We start from the raw sequence: 16,506 nt of genomic DNA on the forward strand, positions 1-16,506 counted from the left end.
AGAAACAGAATTTAGTAATTATCTATAGTTTTTTTTTTTTTTAAAGAAAACATTAAAAAAATACCCTCTTCCTCTTAGCATTTTATGCTTAGGAATGATAAGATAACCAATAATACTCTCTAAGGAGAGGAGACAATTAATTGCAGCATAAAATATTGCTGAAAAAAGGACAACAATAGCAAAAAACTGAAGAAATGGTTAAAGAAAAGCTACAGCAGGTCAGACATGACATGGAAAGTCTGGTGGAGAAGCAGCACATTTACCATGGTCATTATCAGACACCTGGCATCGGAATCTTTACACACTGGTTCTGACTGCTATTTCAGTTCATGTGAGGCTGGTTCTGCTCATACAGCTGTGTGCTCAGTGGAGACGGGAGGTCACTCTGCTAGCACAGCTGCAGACAGGAACGGCAGCTGCCTGCCTTCGCCTCAGGCTAGGGCTTGGAAAGCCACCCGTTTTGCAGCAGAATTTTATACAGCAGAAACATGTGCATGTGAATTATGGCAGTGCTGGGGCCCGAGAACGGACCTTAAAAATTATCAGTTGAGCTGACGGCTAGTAATGAAGAAATGGAAGCCTGAAAATGATATGATCTTAAAGTATAAAAATATCTTTAAGTAATTACAAAAAGAAGAGCATAGCTTAGTGGTTATCCTGTACATAGAGATTTGATGAACAATTTCAGCAGTCGCCCTAAAGGGGAGGCTGGCGTAGGTCAACGGAGCGAGCTACTAAGGCTCATCTGAAGCAGCTCAACGGCCAGGAGCTTCGCCCAACGCCACCAAGTCAGCCAGATCAGGTTAGAGCTGGAGATCTCGAGTGTCACAGTGAGAGTCACCAGTAAACAACTCATCCAGGATAAAATGTTTTGCATCAGAATGTTACATTTGGACTGTATCTGGAATCGATTGCCCAGAAAGGATAATATGCTTATAAAGCATGTAAAAAGGAAAACTCCCCAGACTGTCTTAAAAATTCCTAAGCTCAAAGGACAATTTTGGACAAACAAAAAGTTAGGATTGGTGCCAGATGTAATTTTCAGCTGTGTCCTTTGTTTAGAAAGTTTATATCCTAATTCGGTTTTTTAAATTGGGCCCTGAGGATACAGTCCCATTTCAAGAACAATGCTTAACACTGGATGAACACAAAAACACATAATTCCTACTTCAAGTGATGCTAACATGAAAGATTTTATTCATGAATATGTTTCATGTTTGCCTCTACAAATTAACACAAATTCCGTATTAGAATGTCCACCAGTTAGAAGATTTTTTAAAACACTCTAGAAAGGAGCATGCATTTTCTATTTCTCCTTTGGGAGATAAAAGTGCAGGAGGATACTGTTTTCCTGAGAACAGGTAATAGTGAAATGAATTGCTTCAGATAAAACTAAGGGAGAGGGGAGAGTAAGCAAGTAAGACACCTGGTGTTTCTTCACTGTGTGTAGAGTTCCTGTTCATTTCTACATTATAATGACCCTTTCACTAAGCCCAAAGAGAAAGACAATGGTCTTACAGACAGAGCTGCTTCAGATATGCAAGTCTACAGATTTCATTTCTAAACACCTTACCTAATGCTGATATTCAGTTCTATATTCTATATGGGTTAAAAAAAACAAACACACTCATTACACCTCTTTTCTCTACTTCTCCAGTAATTCCAGCTAAATGTTCTATTTGGCTTTAATGGCAACCACATGGCCACATGCTAGAGGAAATGGGGCTAACATAGCATTGGGTTAGCCAAAAAGTATATCGTTTGGATTTTCCCTAAGATGTTATGCAATAACCTGAATGAATTTTTTGGCCAATCCAATAGAACTGCATGCTACTGCAAATATATTATTTTGTCTATATGTTTGTATACATGTGCACATACCAAATGGTCCTGTCTAACTCTCTGGAGGCAAACATTAGGACAGTCATTTGCAGATTTCTTAGAAGCTTCTATTTCATAAAAGGGATCTTAAAAAGTTGTAATACTACATTAGTACCAGAAACAAGAAGTATTTTTCTAAAATGTTATCTGGGGTAACAAAACAGAGTCATTATAGATGTGAACAAATCCCTCTCTTGTTTTAAAAATTCCTATAAAAATATTTATATAATTAAGCTCTTTTAATGTTCAGCCAGTAATAAAGTAGGCACAATGAGTTTTTCCAATTCTTACATTCTGCTTCTATCCTGCTGGTCGAAAAATGTCACTAAGCATCACAGATACTGGCAACAGAAGACCTCAAAATGCCAATTGTAATTTTAAATGTTATTTTCAAAAAGATTTCCACAGCTTATGCAAAAGAAGAAATATTCCTCATCCCTTGAGTTTGTAAAAATGATCCTAAAAAGTTAATGGGATCTAAGGGGGTTACAATCAACTGTATTTTAAAGCACAACATAAAAGATTTTTTTTTATAAGATCTCAACCTACAACAATCGTTGCTTTAATTTATTTTTCGGTCGTCCAATGGGTTTTGCATATCGTCGTTTTATTTGTGCAGCTTTCTCATGAAGTAGTTTTCTTCCCTTTTTCTTTGGTCTGCAGACTTGGCAAATCCACATCCCTGAATTAATATATATATGAGAAAAATATTTTAATGTTTCATTTTAGGAGAGAGAGTAAATATAAACTGCAGCTGTAATAAGCTGCCCAAGGATGCCTGTATGCAGAACTTTACCCTAGAAGGTGGATCGTTCCCTTTTGTCATTCTCCTCAGGAAGCTGTCACTAAAGGTCAGTTTTCCCAGGGTCAAGGTGACGAGAGCAGAGGGCTGACCCATCTGAGAATTCTTCCAATGAGGTTTTGCCCAACATGTCACCAAGCCTCCCTCCACCACGTAAACACACGTGAAAACCCAGTCTTGTCAGATATTATACATTTTTGGAATCGAGGGAGACATTTTTAAGTCAACTGGAACATTTTTAAGTCAACTGGAATTTCTAGGAAAAAAATACTTGTTTTATCATCTCTTTTGGGGAATTTTCTATAGTAAATAAGTCATAATTCTAATATATAGTTTTGAAAATGAAAACTTAAAACGTTTAAGTACTGTGGAGCTACAATAATTTGAAGTGTGGCATATGGAAGCAGGTCAATGGATAAGAACTAAAAGGCCAGAACAACGGAGAGGTTTAGCATATCATAACAGTCATATTTCAAATCAGTGGGGAAAGGATGAAATGATTCAGAAAGGGGTGCTAGAACAAATAGATGTCTCTCTGGAAGGAAAATAATTACTTCCTATCTTTTATAAACACAAATTCTAGGCAGATGAATATTATGTGACAAAATTAAATGTTACATAATTTAAGCATGACTGATACTTAAGACTGAAGCCATAAAGAAAAAGATTCATGGATTTGACATGAAAATATAAAGAGCCTCTGCAAATCAGTAAGAAAAAGGTGAAAAGCCCTAACAGAAAAATGATTAATGGATAAAAACAGGTGCTTTACAAGATGATATACAAACAGCCAATAACCAAACACAAAAAAATGTTCAATTTCACTAAAGAAAATAATTATCAGACATACTTTTTCTATTATCTAACTGGTAAAAATTTTAAATAGTAACACTGTATTACATTGAATCTAAGCTATTTATGACTACAAGATGCATCTGATTTCAAAAACGTTAAAATGTTTTTTAAAAATGTGTCTTAGATTCAATGAAATATAGTAATGGTGAGTGTTGATCATCATACAGGGAAACAGGTATTCTCATGCACTGCTGGCTGGCCTGAAAACTGACATGACCTTTCATGGACATAGCCTTCAATCCAGAAATTCCTCCCTGAGGAATTTATCTTAAGGCAATAATTGTTGATGAAAAAACTGGAAATATTTGTAATATTCACTAGACGAAATTGGTTAAATTTTTTTTTTTAGAAAAACATGGGGTTGCAAAATCAGTTATGTTCAGGAACCACCCAGGTATAATATATGTGACTGAAGCAAGCTGGAATGTAAAGCAACAGGTAGCAGTGAGACTGAGGCAGAATGGAACACTGGCAAATTCAAATTCAAAAATCTTTAAATACAGAACCAGATCTTCTGTTACATAGTTAAGAGAAGTCTCAATAAAACATTTCTGTGGCCCACAGTCATCATGCTTATAATCTCGGCTCTATATACTATGGAGTTCTACACGCTCATTAAAAACTATCTTTGGGAGAATATTTAATGATATGGGAATATGAGAATCTATTGTTAAGAGGGAAAAACCATAAACATGTACAGAATTTTCCATTTCTTTTTAAAAGGGTGGGTGGGGCAGGGAAGGAATTTCTAATTGATTATTGTTTCCATTCCTTTATGTCAATCGGTATTTTCTAAATTTTTCACAATGAAAATGTATAAACTTTGTAATAAGAAGGCCAAGTTATTTATAATGTTCAATATATTATCATATGAGAAAAAGAAGGCTAAACTTGGCTGACTACCCAATAAACAGAGAAGAAAACCCATATTCTATACGGATATACCCATGTAAGACAGTTCGGATCTTCATGTTCAAGATTATCAATCGACAGCCAAGAAAATGGCAATGGCTCCTGTTATAGGACTTTTTGGGGGTCATTATTACCATCATCGAAAACAGGTAATGTTTTACCTCTGAACACTATACTGAACAACATGGAGAATACTCTAAACTTTTGACCTACATAGTCTAAATTTATTCTACTGGGGAATGGTTTTAGGAGAAGAATGATCTTTTTAGTCCTGTGTCTGAATTACAGTATTTATTATATACATTACCCCCGAATTATAAGCTTTTACACTTCTCTGCTTACAACCTATACTAAACCCACAAGTATAAGGAAGGTGGGAGGGATGAAAAAATGCTTAAAGAACCTATATACTCCTGAGCTGTCAGCCATTAGGACTAGGCTAATGTGTACCTAATAAAGCACATTTTTTAATAGGTTTAAAGGTTCACCTTTTGGCATTCTGGAAAGTGGGGGGTCACAGCACTCCATATGGAATCCTCTATCACAGGAGTCACAGAAAAGCATATTATCCTGTAATGTAGCATATTAGAGACTAATTGAGACTGAAATCAACTGTAAAAGGCCACAAATTCTTTTGTTATCTGGTTAACAATAATAAAATATGATAAAGCGGCACCACGATCCCTACTGAAATTTGGTATCACATGTACCTAAACATTTAAAAAGAAAATAGCAGCAATCTACAAAAATGAAAAACCTTAACACTGAAAGCTAACAATTTACCTGGAGATGGATATTGAGAGCCATACTTACTGCATTTTTGCCTTGGATTCTACATGCACTGCACGTCTTGCATTCGATGCACTGCCACCTTAAGGCCTTTACATTTGTTGTTAATTCAGGACAAAATTTCAAACAGGATGGGTGTCCTGTAAGAATAAAAAAAATAAACTGCTTTATGGGAATGGTGCCTTGAATTTTTTAAACTCACTAATATTTAATAGATAGTGATGATGTCAGCCAAAGAACCTTAGGAACTTGAAAATACGAAAAAAATCAAAGATTCCAAATATTTTCCCTTCTGCCCTTCCCCCTAGCACTGATATGTGACAGAGTGACTGTACAAATGTTTTGCCTAAGAGAAACTTGGAAAATGTATACCAATTCTAATCACAAGTCTTGGAGAACTTGAAGATAATGTATGCTCAGATCATGTTCTCATACCTGTGCCTTCTGTTAAATCTCTTGCCCTTGCCCTCTTCATCAACCACCATCTACCCCAAAGCTTTCTGGCCTGCTGGCCTGTGAGAAGAGTGCTGAAGTTCAAATGATTCCTACTTTCTGTGTGTAATGAAATCATAAAACATAAAACAACAGTTAACTAAATAAAAATCTGATGCTGCTTAACATAATACAATGAACAAATGCAAAAAAAGAAAAAATCTCAGTAGTATACAAAGACTATCCCAATTGCTGGGATATACAAAGAAGACACTATTGCCATCTTGCCCTGGGTTCCTGAATTTAAAATCTGTAAGTGGGAGTTGTCGTTTAAGTCGCTAAGTCACGTCTGACTCTTTGCGACCCCACTGACTGTAGCTCACCAGTCTCCTCTGTCCATGGGATTTTCCAGGCAAGAATACTGGAGTGGGTTGCCATTTCCTTCTCCAGGGGATCTTTCCAACCCAGGGATCGAACCTGGGTCTCCTGCTTGGCAGGCAGGTTCTTTACCACTGAGTCATCTGGGAAGCTCTGTAAGCAGGAATAGAGACGGTGAATTGGGGAGTTAAGAAGTTGCAAAGTCCAGGCTACAGAGAACACGTCAAGAAGCATACCCTTAGCAAGCGTCCCACATTTTTCTGAGAGTGCGGCTTTTCCACCCTGTTTTGGACACACTTTTCATCTAGCAGCTCTCACCTCACACAGGAAAACTGGAGACCCCAAGGGATAGCACCACTTGAGAAAGTCAGCCAGGCTACACTGAGTAATAGATCTCTCTGAAAGGTTTGGGGAGTTTGAGTCCAGACTCTGGAAGTTTAAAATCTGATGGTCTTTTATCACATAAACCTAAGACCTCCAAATTTGATTTTAGTTTCCTAAATCTGGTCTTAAAATAGTATGGATGTTAGTAAGTCCCATGTGAAAGAACTTATAACCAAGCTGCAAAAGAAACCTGAGGGGTAATAAAAAAAAAAAAAAAAAGCAGATTCTGCAATTTCAGAACTGTTTTATAATTTCCTGACTTTGGCAGGCTCATTGTTTAAATATGTATTTTGGGTGGCTGCCAAAAAGGTCCTCCTTCCTAAAGCTTAACAGGTGCTTCATAAAATTCTACCCACCAGGAGATTTGGCTTTTTGAAGTAAAAACATTCAAAATCAATCATCAATACTGTTAATAAAAGCACACTATTCCTGAGTTTAAAAAAAAAAACAACAACAACAAAAACCTAAACATCTGTATTTAAGATGTTGAGCAAATAAAATGCTGTCCTAGGATTATGACCTCAGGCAGTAGACACCCAGGCAGATGCATTTAACCTATGACACTTTTCTTTTACAAGGGCTTCTCTCATTCAAATGAATGGGGGGGGGGGCGAGTTTATATATATATATAAATGGTATCAATCACCTCTTCCTGCTCAGGAACAGCAAACAAAGACAGCTCGCTTTTAGACTTTAAGAAGGATACTCTGAAGAGGGAGGGGAAGGTCTACTTTGATCAGGGCTTTCCCGCCCTCACTTACATAGTGAGGGGGGTAAAAACTCAAGTTTTAAGGAACAGCAATTTAAATTCCACCCTTAAAATGGGTCCCATCAGCTTAAAAGTACACCATTTACTTCTCTTTTTTCTCCCTTTTTATTACTTCCTGTAAGTCATACATCACTAGCACATATGACCTCAATTTCAAGCACTAAATTTTTCTCTGCATTAAAATCTGCTTTTGTACTTTGTAGCTTAATATCCAGCAACTAAGGTAATTCACATCATATTATAGCTTACTATTTTTTTCTCACAGATATCCTATAAAAATAATTTTTAATAATTAATTATACTTTTGAAAGTTAATGGATTTCAGCCACTTCTTCTTCTTCTTATTGCTTCCTCTCACTTTAAGTAATATTATATTGCAACTACTACCATTTAAGCTACCCTATCAAATTCTAAAATCTTTAGTCTATCTTTCCTTCAGGCAGCAATCTTACCTTTATTTAGCTCAAGAGAATTGGCCATAGATCCCTTCCAGCTCTAAATTTCTATGATTCTGTAAAGGATGCTGAGGGATGAAGAAATATTTCCATTTTATTTTCTCACTGCCAACTTTACACAAAAGACTGTAACTGAGTCTTGATATGCTAGTACACAATCTATTGATAATTCAATTCCTTACCTCCCATTTTAGCCGTTCTGTAAACTCAACAATCCCCTCTAAAATTTGGGTTCTCTCTGCTGACACAATTCATGGTGGTTTACACACACACACACACACACTCATTCTTATACCAGCAGATTTTAAGCACTGATAACTTACAACAGTTTTGTCCAGCAAAACCAAAGGAGTACTGTTTAAAATTAAACAAGTACCAATGAGACCACAAGTCAGTAGAAGCGATTTTTGAGTCAAGCATTATGGGAGGAAAAACCATGGGCTCTGTAGTAGACTGAATAGTGCCCTCCAAATATGTCTATTTGTAATCCCTAAAACACACAAATATATTACCTGACATGGCAAAAGTGGCTTTGCAGATGTGACCAAGGGCACAGGCCTTGAGATGGGAGATTATCCTGAATTATCTGTGCAATGATTCCAATCTAGTCACAAGTACTTAAAAGCAGAGAATCCTCCAGCTTGGTTAGTAACATGAGACAAGAGGAGGAGGAGAGGTTCAAAACAAGAAGACTGCACCCAGTGGGGAGCGGGAGGCACACAAGCCAAGAAGTACAGGCGTCCACGAGAAGCAGGGGATGCCGAGTACGTGACAGCAAGAAATGGGGAAACTGGTCCTGCATGTGCAAGGAACTGAATTCTGTTCACAGTTTTGTGGCAGTTTATTACAGCAGCAATGGAAAAACTATGAAAGACTCAAGACACTGGGTCCCTCAGCTCAGTTATCTGACCAACTACCTGTCCACTGAAGACACAATGAGGAAAAGGACAGACATTTCAGATTGCATGGTCCAGCAGGAAAGACAACCATTAGACAAGAATTAGGATAGGCTGGCTTGGAGATGTGGGCAAGTCTAGCAAGAGATTAGAGGAAGGCCTTCCTAAAAAGACACCAAAGGATGAGTGAGATCAGAGGGGAGCAGAGGCGGGCAGGGTGGGAGAGAGCAGCATGTGCAGTGACAGGAGAACACAGGGATGAACATGGGGACATTTAAGAAGAGGAAAGAAGTTTGATATAACCTCTTTATAACCTTATATAGTGTGATAGCGGAGAAGGCAATGGCAACCCACTCCAGTACTCTTGCCTGGAAAATCCCATGGACAGAGGAGCCTGGTAGGCTGCAGTCCATGGGGTCGCTAAGAGTCAGATACGACTGAGTGACTTCACTTTCTTTTTTCACCTTCATGAACTGGAGAAGGAAATGGCAACCCACTCCAGTGTTCTTGCCTGGAGAATCCCAGGGACGGGGGAGCCTGGTGGGCTTCTGTATACGGGGTCGCACAGAGTCGGACACGGACTGAAGCGACTTAGCAGCAGCAGCAGCATAGTGTGACAGGGATGGTGATGTGCAAAGGGGTCAACAGAAGCCCAATCCAGAAGAGTGTTTTGGGCTTGGATTTTTCCTGAGGTTAACTGATGGACACTAAAAATTCTGTGATTAGATGTATGGTTTTAAAAAGTAATTTATGCTGAACTATGCAAAATGGATGAGGAGAAAGAGTATGAAGATTAAAGCTAGCTTATTATCATAGCAGCTCTGAGCAGGTCTGGTGAAGGCTGTGGATATACTGAGGACGTAGAATACATATTAGGACCTACAATCAATGCATTTTTGGTAATTTCTTGCTGTGAGAGAATAGGACAGAGGAGGGCTTGTAGAACTGAATGCGTAGCTGGTGTGTGTCATTTGCTGAAATGGGAAATCCCCGAGGAGAAGCAGGATGTCTTTGTTTGCTAAGATTTCTGTCTTTGCCAGAGTGGTGGTGGTTGTTTGGGGAGGAAGGAGCAGGGCAAGGTTCATAAGCGGTTTTGGATATTATCTCTGAGGAGCCCATGAAGTGTCAAGAAGAGGAGTCCTGGAGGTGCTTATACCTAAGGGTCTGGAACCCAGGAGAAGCTATGAACCAAAGTGAGGAAACATAGGGCCAAGGATGAAAGCCTGAAGAAACTCTGAGGTGATGAAGAGAGGGCCAAGGAGCTCACCAAAGATCTGGAAGAACTGAACTGATAGAGAGAAAACAGAGAATATGAAATCACAGAAGTCAAAAGATGAGAACATTTCATGGAAAAAGATTCTCAGCAACTCAAATATGACTGAGAGGAGTATTTGTTGTAGATTGAAAGATGTCCACTAGACTTTTTTTTTTTTTTTGCCACGCCACTGGACAGCATGCAGGATGTCTTAGTTCCTCCAAAAGAGATTAACTTGTGCCCCCTGCAGTGGAAACGCAGAGGCTTAACCACCTGCCTGCCAGGGAAGTCCCTAGAGTTTTACAAACACTTAGAAGGCACCTTTAGAGTTTGCTACATGGAGGTCACTGTTAATCATACCAGCAGAATTTTAGTGAAATAACAGGTCAGAAGCAAGGCTTCTGCTTCCTGTTACTCTGCTTGGACTGTCAATCCAGCTTTGAGCTTGTGGAGAGGGGGGCTCACCAATCCTTCCTCCTCCATCCCTGTCTAGTCCTCTTTAGAGTTCATCTCAAGGTTTCTTCCTGGTTAAGGGGATTCTTCCAAACCTAGTTTTCAATCTGTGTATAGTCAGTGTGAAGCTGGACAACTAACCAACCAATCCCTGGGGTATTTTCTCACAGTAATCTCAAGAAGCTGGTGACTACATATATATGTATATTGCACCAACCAGCTCACTGGGAGCAGAAGGCAGACAAGTTTTATTCAGGGTTAACACCAATAAAACAAACCCAGGAGAGACTTCAGGTCTCCTGAGGACAGACTGGGGCACAACTCCATGTCTCTGGCTCCCTTCACTGTACAATGGTAATCTTCCTGCTCTCCAACTGCATCTCAGCAGCCACGCTGTCTCCAGTGTCAATGAGCTTCCACTTAGAATGATGCTGTAATTTTGAACTATGCACTTATCTTAGATTTGCTAATTTGAAAACACACATGCACAGAACTCATCTGTAAGTAAGATTTAACCACCCAGCAATCTGAGCAGCAGACACAAAATTTCATTTGGTATAATATCTAATACTTATGTGAAGCTAATTAAAGATAATTTGGTCTTAATGAGGCAAAGAGAATATAACAGTGTTAATTTCAAAGTAGGCTGATCCATGAAAGTCAAGTAAAATCACTTCCTAGTCCCAACATTTCCAAAGACCTGAAGACTATTAGTGCTTCGAACAGCCCTTCGGTGTCTGTGATGATTTATAGATATTGCTGATCTTCACAGCATTATCTCACTGGATCCTCACGACAGCCCTGTGGATGCAGGATACAGACATCACCCTCCAAACCTCACAGATGTGTACAGCTACAGTCCATAGCCAGCAAGTAAAGAGGACTGCAACACTGCGTCTGGGGCTCCTTGTACTATTTACCTCCCTTCACAGTTTTACTACCTGCAAACTTGAATCATTTTTTTCAAAAGTTTTAGCAGAAAAAACACAGTTAAAGAAAATACTGCCCATCTGCAGCACTGAGCCATCTTAAAAATACAGAAATTTCTAATTGGCTTTACTTTACGATGTAAGCAGAAGGAAACACTTACTACCCAGGTCTATGAAGTCTAAGCAGTCTAAATGTGACATCATATAAATGATACTTCAGATAGAAAGAAGTGACTAAAAACCAACAGGCACATGTGGGAAACACATTTAAAAGCAATCCTTATGAGCTATTATCTATATTTCCTTTTTTTGGTTTGTTTTACAAGGCTATGTTTTTTTTTTTTTCCCCACAGAAACACCTTACATTAGGGATTCCTTTGATCATTACAAGCAGTCTCAATCCAATCCCAGAACCAACGGACTCTACAGTATGAGACAGTGGTCACTTCTGTAAGGCCAACCAGGGCCACCAGCCGCTCTGTAATCCCCACTTCTGAAACTGAGCTAGACCATGACACCTGGGCTCCCACCACTACGGGGGTCACTGCTGAGCCAGGCCAACCTACTTGACTCTTTTTTCCCTATAATCACCAACATGTCACAACAGACCACTCTAACTACAAAATCTCCCCAAGCTTTCTAAGAAGAACCATATTTTTCTTCTAGTCCTTCTATTTTGCCATGAAGTGATGGGACCAGATGCCATGATCTTCGTTTTCTCAATGTTGAGTTTTAAGCCAACTTTTTCACTCTCCTCTTTCACTTTCATCATGAGACTCTTTAATTCTTCTTTGCTTCCTACCATAAGGGTGGTGTCATCTACATATCTGAGGTGATTGATATTTCTCCCGGTAATCTCGATTCCAGCTTGTGCTTCTTCCAGCCCAGTGTTTCTCATGATGTACTCTGCATATAAGTTAAATAAGCAGGGTGACAATATACAGCCTTGATGTACTCCTTCCCCAATTTGGAACCAGTCTGTTGTTCCATGTCCAGTTCTAACTGCTGCTTCTTGACCTGCATACAGATTTCTCAAAAGGCAGGTCAGGTGGTCTGGTATTCCCATCTCTTGAAGAATTTTCCAGGTAATTGTGATCCACACAGTCAAAGGCTTTGGTGTAGTCAATAAAGCAGAAGTAGATGTTTTTCTGGAACTCTCTTGCTTTTTCGATGATCCAACGGATGTTGGCAATTTGATCTCTGGTTCCTCTGCCTTTTCTAAATCCAGCTTGAACATCTGGAAGTTCACGGTTCACGTACCGTTGAAGCCTGGCTTGGAGAATTCTGAGCATTACAAGGGAAGATTAAGCGAACCTTAACACTAGAGCCAGATCACATAGGGGAGTCCAGAGAAGCACGTTGAACCAGCCATCCTCTATCCTAAACAAAGGGACCTAACGACCCCAGTCTTGAATTTCTACCAGGACCCACAGCTCAACTCCAAAGCCTCTAGGTCATTCTGTGTGAAGGGGGGGCTCACAAAATGACTCTGGATATAAGTCTTTTAGACAGCATCCTCAATCCATTCTTCCCCATGTGTTAAAAGAGAAAATAAGAGATCATTTTTGAAAAAAGAAAACACAACACTACACCTACATACCCTGGAAAAATGAGAAACTTCAGGAGTAAAAATATTTCAGTCACCTCTAACTATAAAGGAACTCAAACCTCTCTGTTGGCAGGCTTCAATCTCGGAAAGATGAAGGGAGATTGGTTACATCAGAAAATCTAAGATCTACCTGTTTAGAATTACACCTTTATACCTTGTGAAAAAAGCCTTGAAGTTATGATCTGGAAGATAATGATCTCTTATCAACTTAAGTAAGTGTATCACTGGAGGTAAGGAAATATATGAAGGGAACTTTTCTTGCCAGATTTAAGTACGACTTTAATCTGTCTAGGTGCCCAAACAAATTGACATTCAAGAAATAAAACAGTTAAGAGTATTTTTAAAGTACCACCTTAAAAATCACAAAGGGTAAACCTTAGACAAGAGAACACCACTAAATTGATCAGGCAGTTACACAAAACAATAATTCATTCAGAATGAGCCTTGTGAGAAAACCCAAAAGATAACTACAGAGTCAGAACTGATGAGTGAGGCACTAGCTCACCAGGATAAAACAAGAAGAGTGAAGGATTGAGATTTATTAATCTGAACATACAGATAATGTTTCCATGCCCTTTTGTCACCAGCCACGATATCATGGCAGGTGAAAGAGTTTTAATGAATCTGTAAAGCCCATCAAAAAGACTGTCAGAAAGCATTTCTCAAGCAGAGTTTGAAACGTCTTATTTCTAAGGCTCTCTCCTCCTAGTCAAGTCCTGAGAGCTGCAGAACCATTTAGGATCTATCAAGTTAAACCTTCACAGGAGGAGGAAGAATCATTACACAGCAGTGTCATTCTTCAGTGTGAAACATTTCCTCTATCCAACCATCAAGCAGCTGTCATAAACAGTAAGATTTTAAATTTCTTGCAGCAATCAAGGAAAACAATTTGATCCGCCAAAAATACAAAAAGACCAACAACTGCTGATGTGTAGAGTTCACTTACCAGAGTGTAGACCATGTGTTAGGCTATTTACTTGTGTTCTCTTCTTTAGCTTCCATACAACCCAAGATATAAGATGAAACCTTTATCTCTATGTTTCTAATAAGGGAACTGAGGCTGAGATGGTTAACTCATTCAAAGTAAAGGGGCTATGGCCGGCTTTCTAGTTTGGTCTTAACCACTATACTATATTATTGACCTGCTAAACGAGAGAATGCTATTGTGTTTTGCAGATTTGTTGATGTTTTTAAAGAATTAACTATAACTAGAGCAATACTTGGTGTTAATTTTAAAATAACATTTTTTCGGGGAAAAGTTTCAGTAGGCTAGGAGAGGAAAATTTAAAGATTAATACAGAGGTTGATTTTTAAAAGCTCAGTAACTGCCACTCACTCTCTTGTGTATGTGTGTGTATATACACATACATATAACCATATATCTCTCTAGGCAACTTAAGAAGGAAGGCTGGCTGGTAAGACACATCCTTTCTAATTATCTTTCTTGCCAAGCCTTGCAGCATGTGGGATCGAGCTTGAGTATGAACCTGCACCTGCCTCGGCAGTGAAGTGCCGTCTTAACCACTGCACCACCACGTAAGTTCCAAGACAAATTCTTTTTGTATAAGCATAATGTGACTTAATTTCCATTACAAAAGTGGAAATGTGTGCTTAAAGTCCTATGCTGAGAGAAAGAGGTGACAGCAATCTTGAAAGCTTTTTGGATACTGCAATGTACCAATGACCCAGTCCTCTCCAGTATTCTTGCCTGGAGAGTTCCATGGACAGAGGAGCCTGGCGGGCGGGGTTGTAAAGGGTCCGATACATCTCAGCAACTAACAGTATCCCTACCCAGTAGTTCCTTGGTTTCAGCATCACTTTCTGAGTAGGCCACTCTTTTCCTATCTTACTCTGGGCAATTTGAGTTTCTTTTATGCCTGATGATTTGTGGATTTTATCAGTGCAGTTGCCAGAATCCTGTGCATCCCCTTCAGTCTGTCACACAGAGCTGGGCTGTAATATTATATTTCACCAGTAGGTGTCAGGACCTGAAACACTATATATTTCTACTCAAATGTATTAAATTGAGACTTCAGGTTATAAAAAACAAGTGATTCTAGCTGCAATCAGCTTGAAAATTTAGAATTTTCTACCTTGAATTTACCTTCAAGGTAGAATATTCCACGTTGAATTACCAATGCTGGCACGAAATCTAAGGTTAGTTTAAAATATGAATACATAATATTTTATAAACATATATAACACTGTTTATATCAGTGAGAATATACTCACTTCCCCCCAACTTGTATTTACTTTTTAAATTTAAAGCTTACACTATTATCAAATAATTGCTTTAAATAACAAGTACTTTTGGATAGAGAAATTGCACGTAGCTATAATGGGGAGTCATTGTATACATATACAAAAATAACAACTTACCACTACTGCCACAATCTGCACAAGAGAGAAGTTCTTCTGGTTTCTTTTCACGATTTGATTCCTTTGTCCCCAGACAGAAGCTACATATTGGAATGGGATCAGCACGGGGCTATGAAAAAATTAAAATGAAAAAACAGTTAGCTTTCCACTTCAAAATTAAAAACAAAGTATTAAAATCAAAAGCGTCTTACATAGTTCTTTACCAAAGAAAGAATAGGGTATTCATATCAATATTTTCTGCTGATTAAAAAACCCCTCAAATTATTTGATAGTGAAGTACTGCCTGAATAATACATTTAAGTGTAATGCATAAGACTCAGAAATAATTTTTATTAAGCCAATGAAATTTAAAACCTTTATATATATTATGTATTACCTTCCTGAAATGAACATTAAGAATTCATTTGAAGTCTCAAATCGTTTCCATAATCTATATGCCTACAATAAATTGATTCATCTATTCAGTATTACAGTCTATGAATATCATCTAGTCAGACCAGATCGCTTAAATTTCTTCAAATGTTTTAGTACAGGTTACTATTATCCATCAATTAAACATATGACATAAAATACTGGCATGTTAAAAGGTGACATAATAACAGCCTTAGAACTAAAGAAGGGGTTTTCCATGGTGATTCAGTGATTAGGACTCTGCATTTCCACTGCAGAGGGCGTGGGTTGGATCCCTGGTCTGGAAACTAATATTTCGCATGCTTCGTGGCATGGCCAAAAAAATGTTCAGAACTTTAAAATTCTGTAGGATCATTTAAGATGATCAAAAGACCATTAACAAGCCTTTTCTAACACCAATGTCTTCAAAAGTAAACCACAGCATGCCACACAAAAGGGATAAACTCTCAGTCTCTGACATTCCCCTTCAATAAAAGAAACAACAAAACATTTGTCTAATCCCTAGCACCCCTTTAACTCTCACAAAGGAAACTGCTTTTAATAATGTATAAATCTGCATACATTTTAGTGCCTTCATTGTTATTTATGACTACCAGCAACACTAGTATTCCCATCCATATGAAGAGCTGACTGTGCCTACAGGTCTGGTCACATTATTTTGCACAGCCAAACGGTATGAGAACTAAAATTTTACTGCATATTTCAAGCGTCACACGTTGTCTGCTAGCCATCAGAATGTAACTCTAACGCATTTATATTTGAATCTCGTGAATCAAAAATTTAGGGCAAGAAAGCTTAGTATAATCACAATTTTTTTTTATTTAAATGTAAATTTAAAACAAGATTTTGCTAGGCCTAACTTTCCAAATATACATCAGTGTAGAATAAACCTCATTTGTTCAGCCACTCTATTCCAA

The 16,506-nt window shown here is 38.3% G+C and overlaps 1 protein-coding gene and 1 non-coding gene across 5 annotated transcripts in view; both read right to left on the minus strand.

Annotated features, from left to right (window-relative positions):
• The window catches only part of KAT6B (lysine acetyltransferase 6B), a 185,688-nt gene that overhangs the window by 49,712 nt on the left and 119,470 nt on the right, over positions 1 to 16,506 (minus strand). For all 4 annotated transcript variants that reach the window (XM_040242364.1, XM_040242365.1, XM_040242366.1 and 1 more), the window contains exons 4-7: positions 15,179 to 15,287; positions 5,264 to 5,379; positions 4,939 to 5,020; positions 2,431 to 2,563 (exon numbers count right to left, since the gene is read on the minus strand). In XM_040242364.1, the coding sequence (XP_040098298.1) occupies positions 2,431 to 2,563; positions 4,939 to 5,020; positions 5,264 to 5,379; positions 15,179 to 15,287 (440 nt within the window). The remainder of the gene's footprint in view (positions 1 to 2,430; positions 2,564 to 4,938; positions 5,021 to 5,263; positions 5,380 to 15,178; positions 15,288 to 16,506) is intronic.
• TRNAG-GCC lies at positions 6,128 to 6,198 on the minus strand. The gene has a single exon. It is a non-coding gene; the product is annotated as a tRNA-Gly (tRNA).

The sequence above is a fragment of the Oryx dammah genome, unplaced genomic scaffold (assembly GCF_014754425.2).
Source record: "Oryx dammah isolate SB20612 unplaced genomic scaffold, SCBI_Odam_1.1 HiC_scaffold_6, whole genome shotgun sequence".
NCBI classification, from domain to species: domain Eukaryota; kingdom Metazoa; phylum Chordata; class Mammalia; order Artiodactyla; family Bovidae; genus Oryx; species Oryx dammah.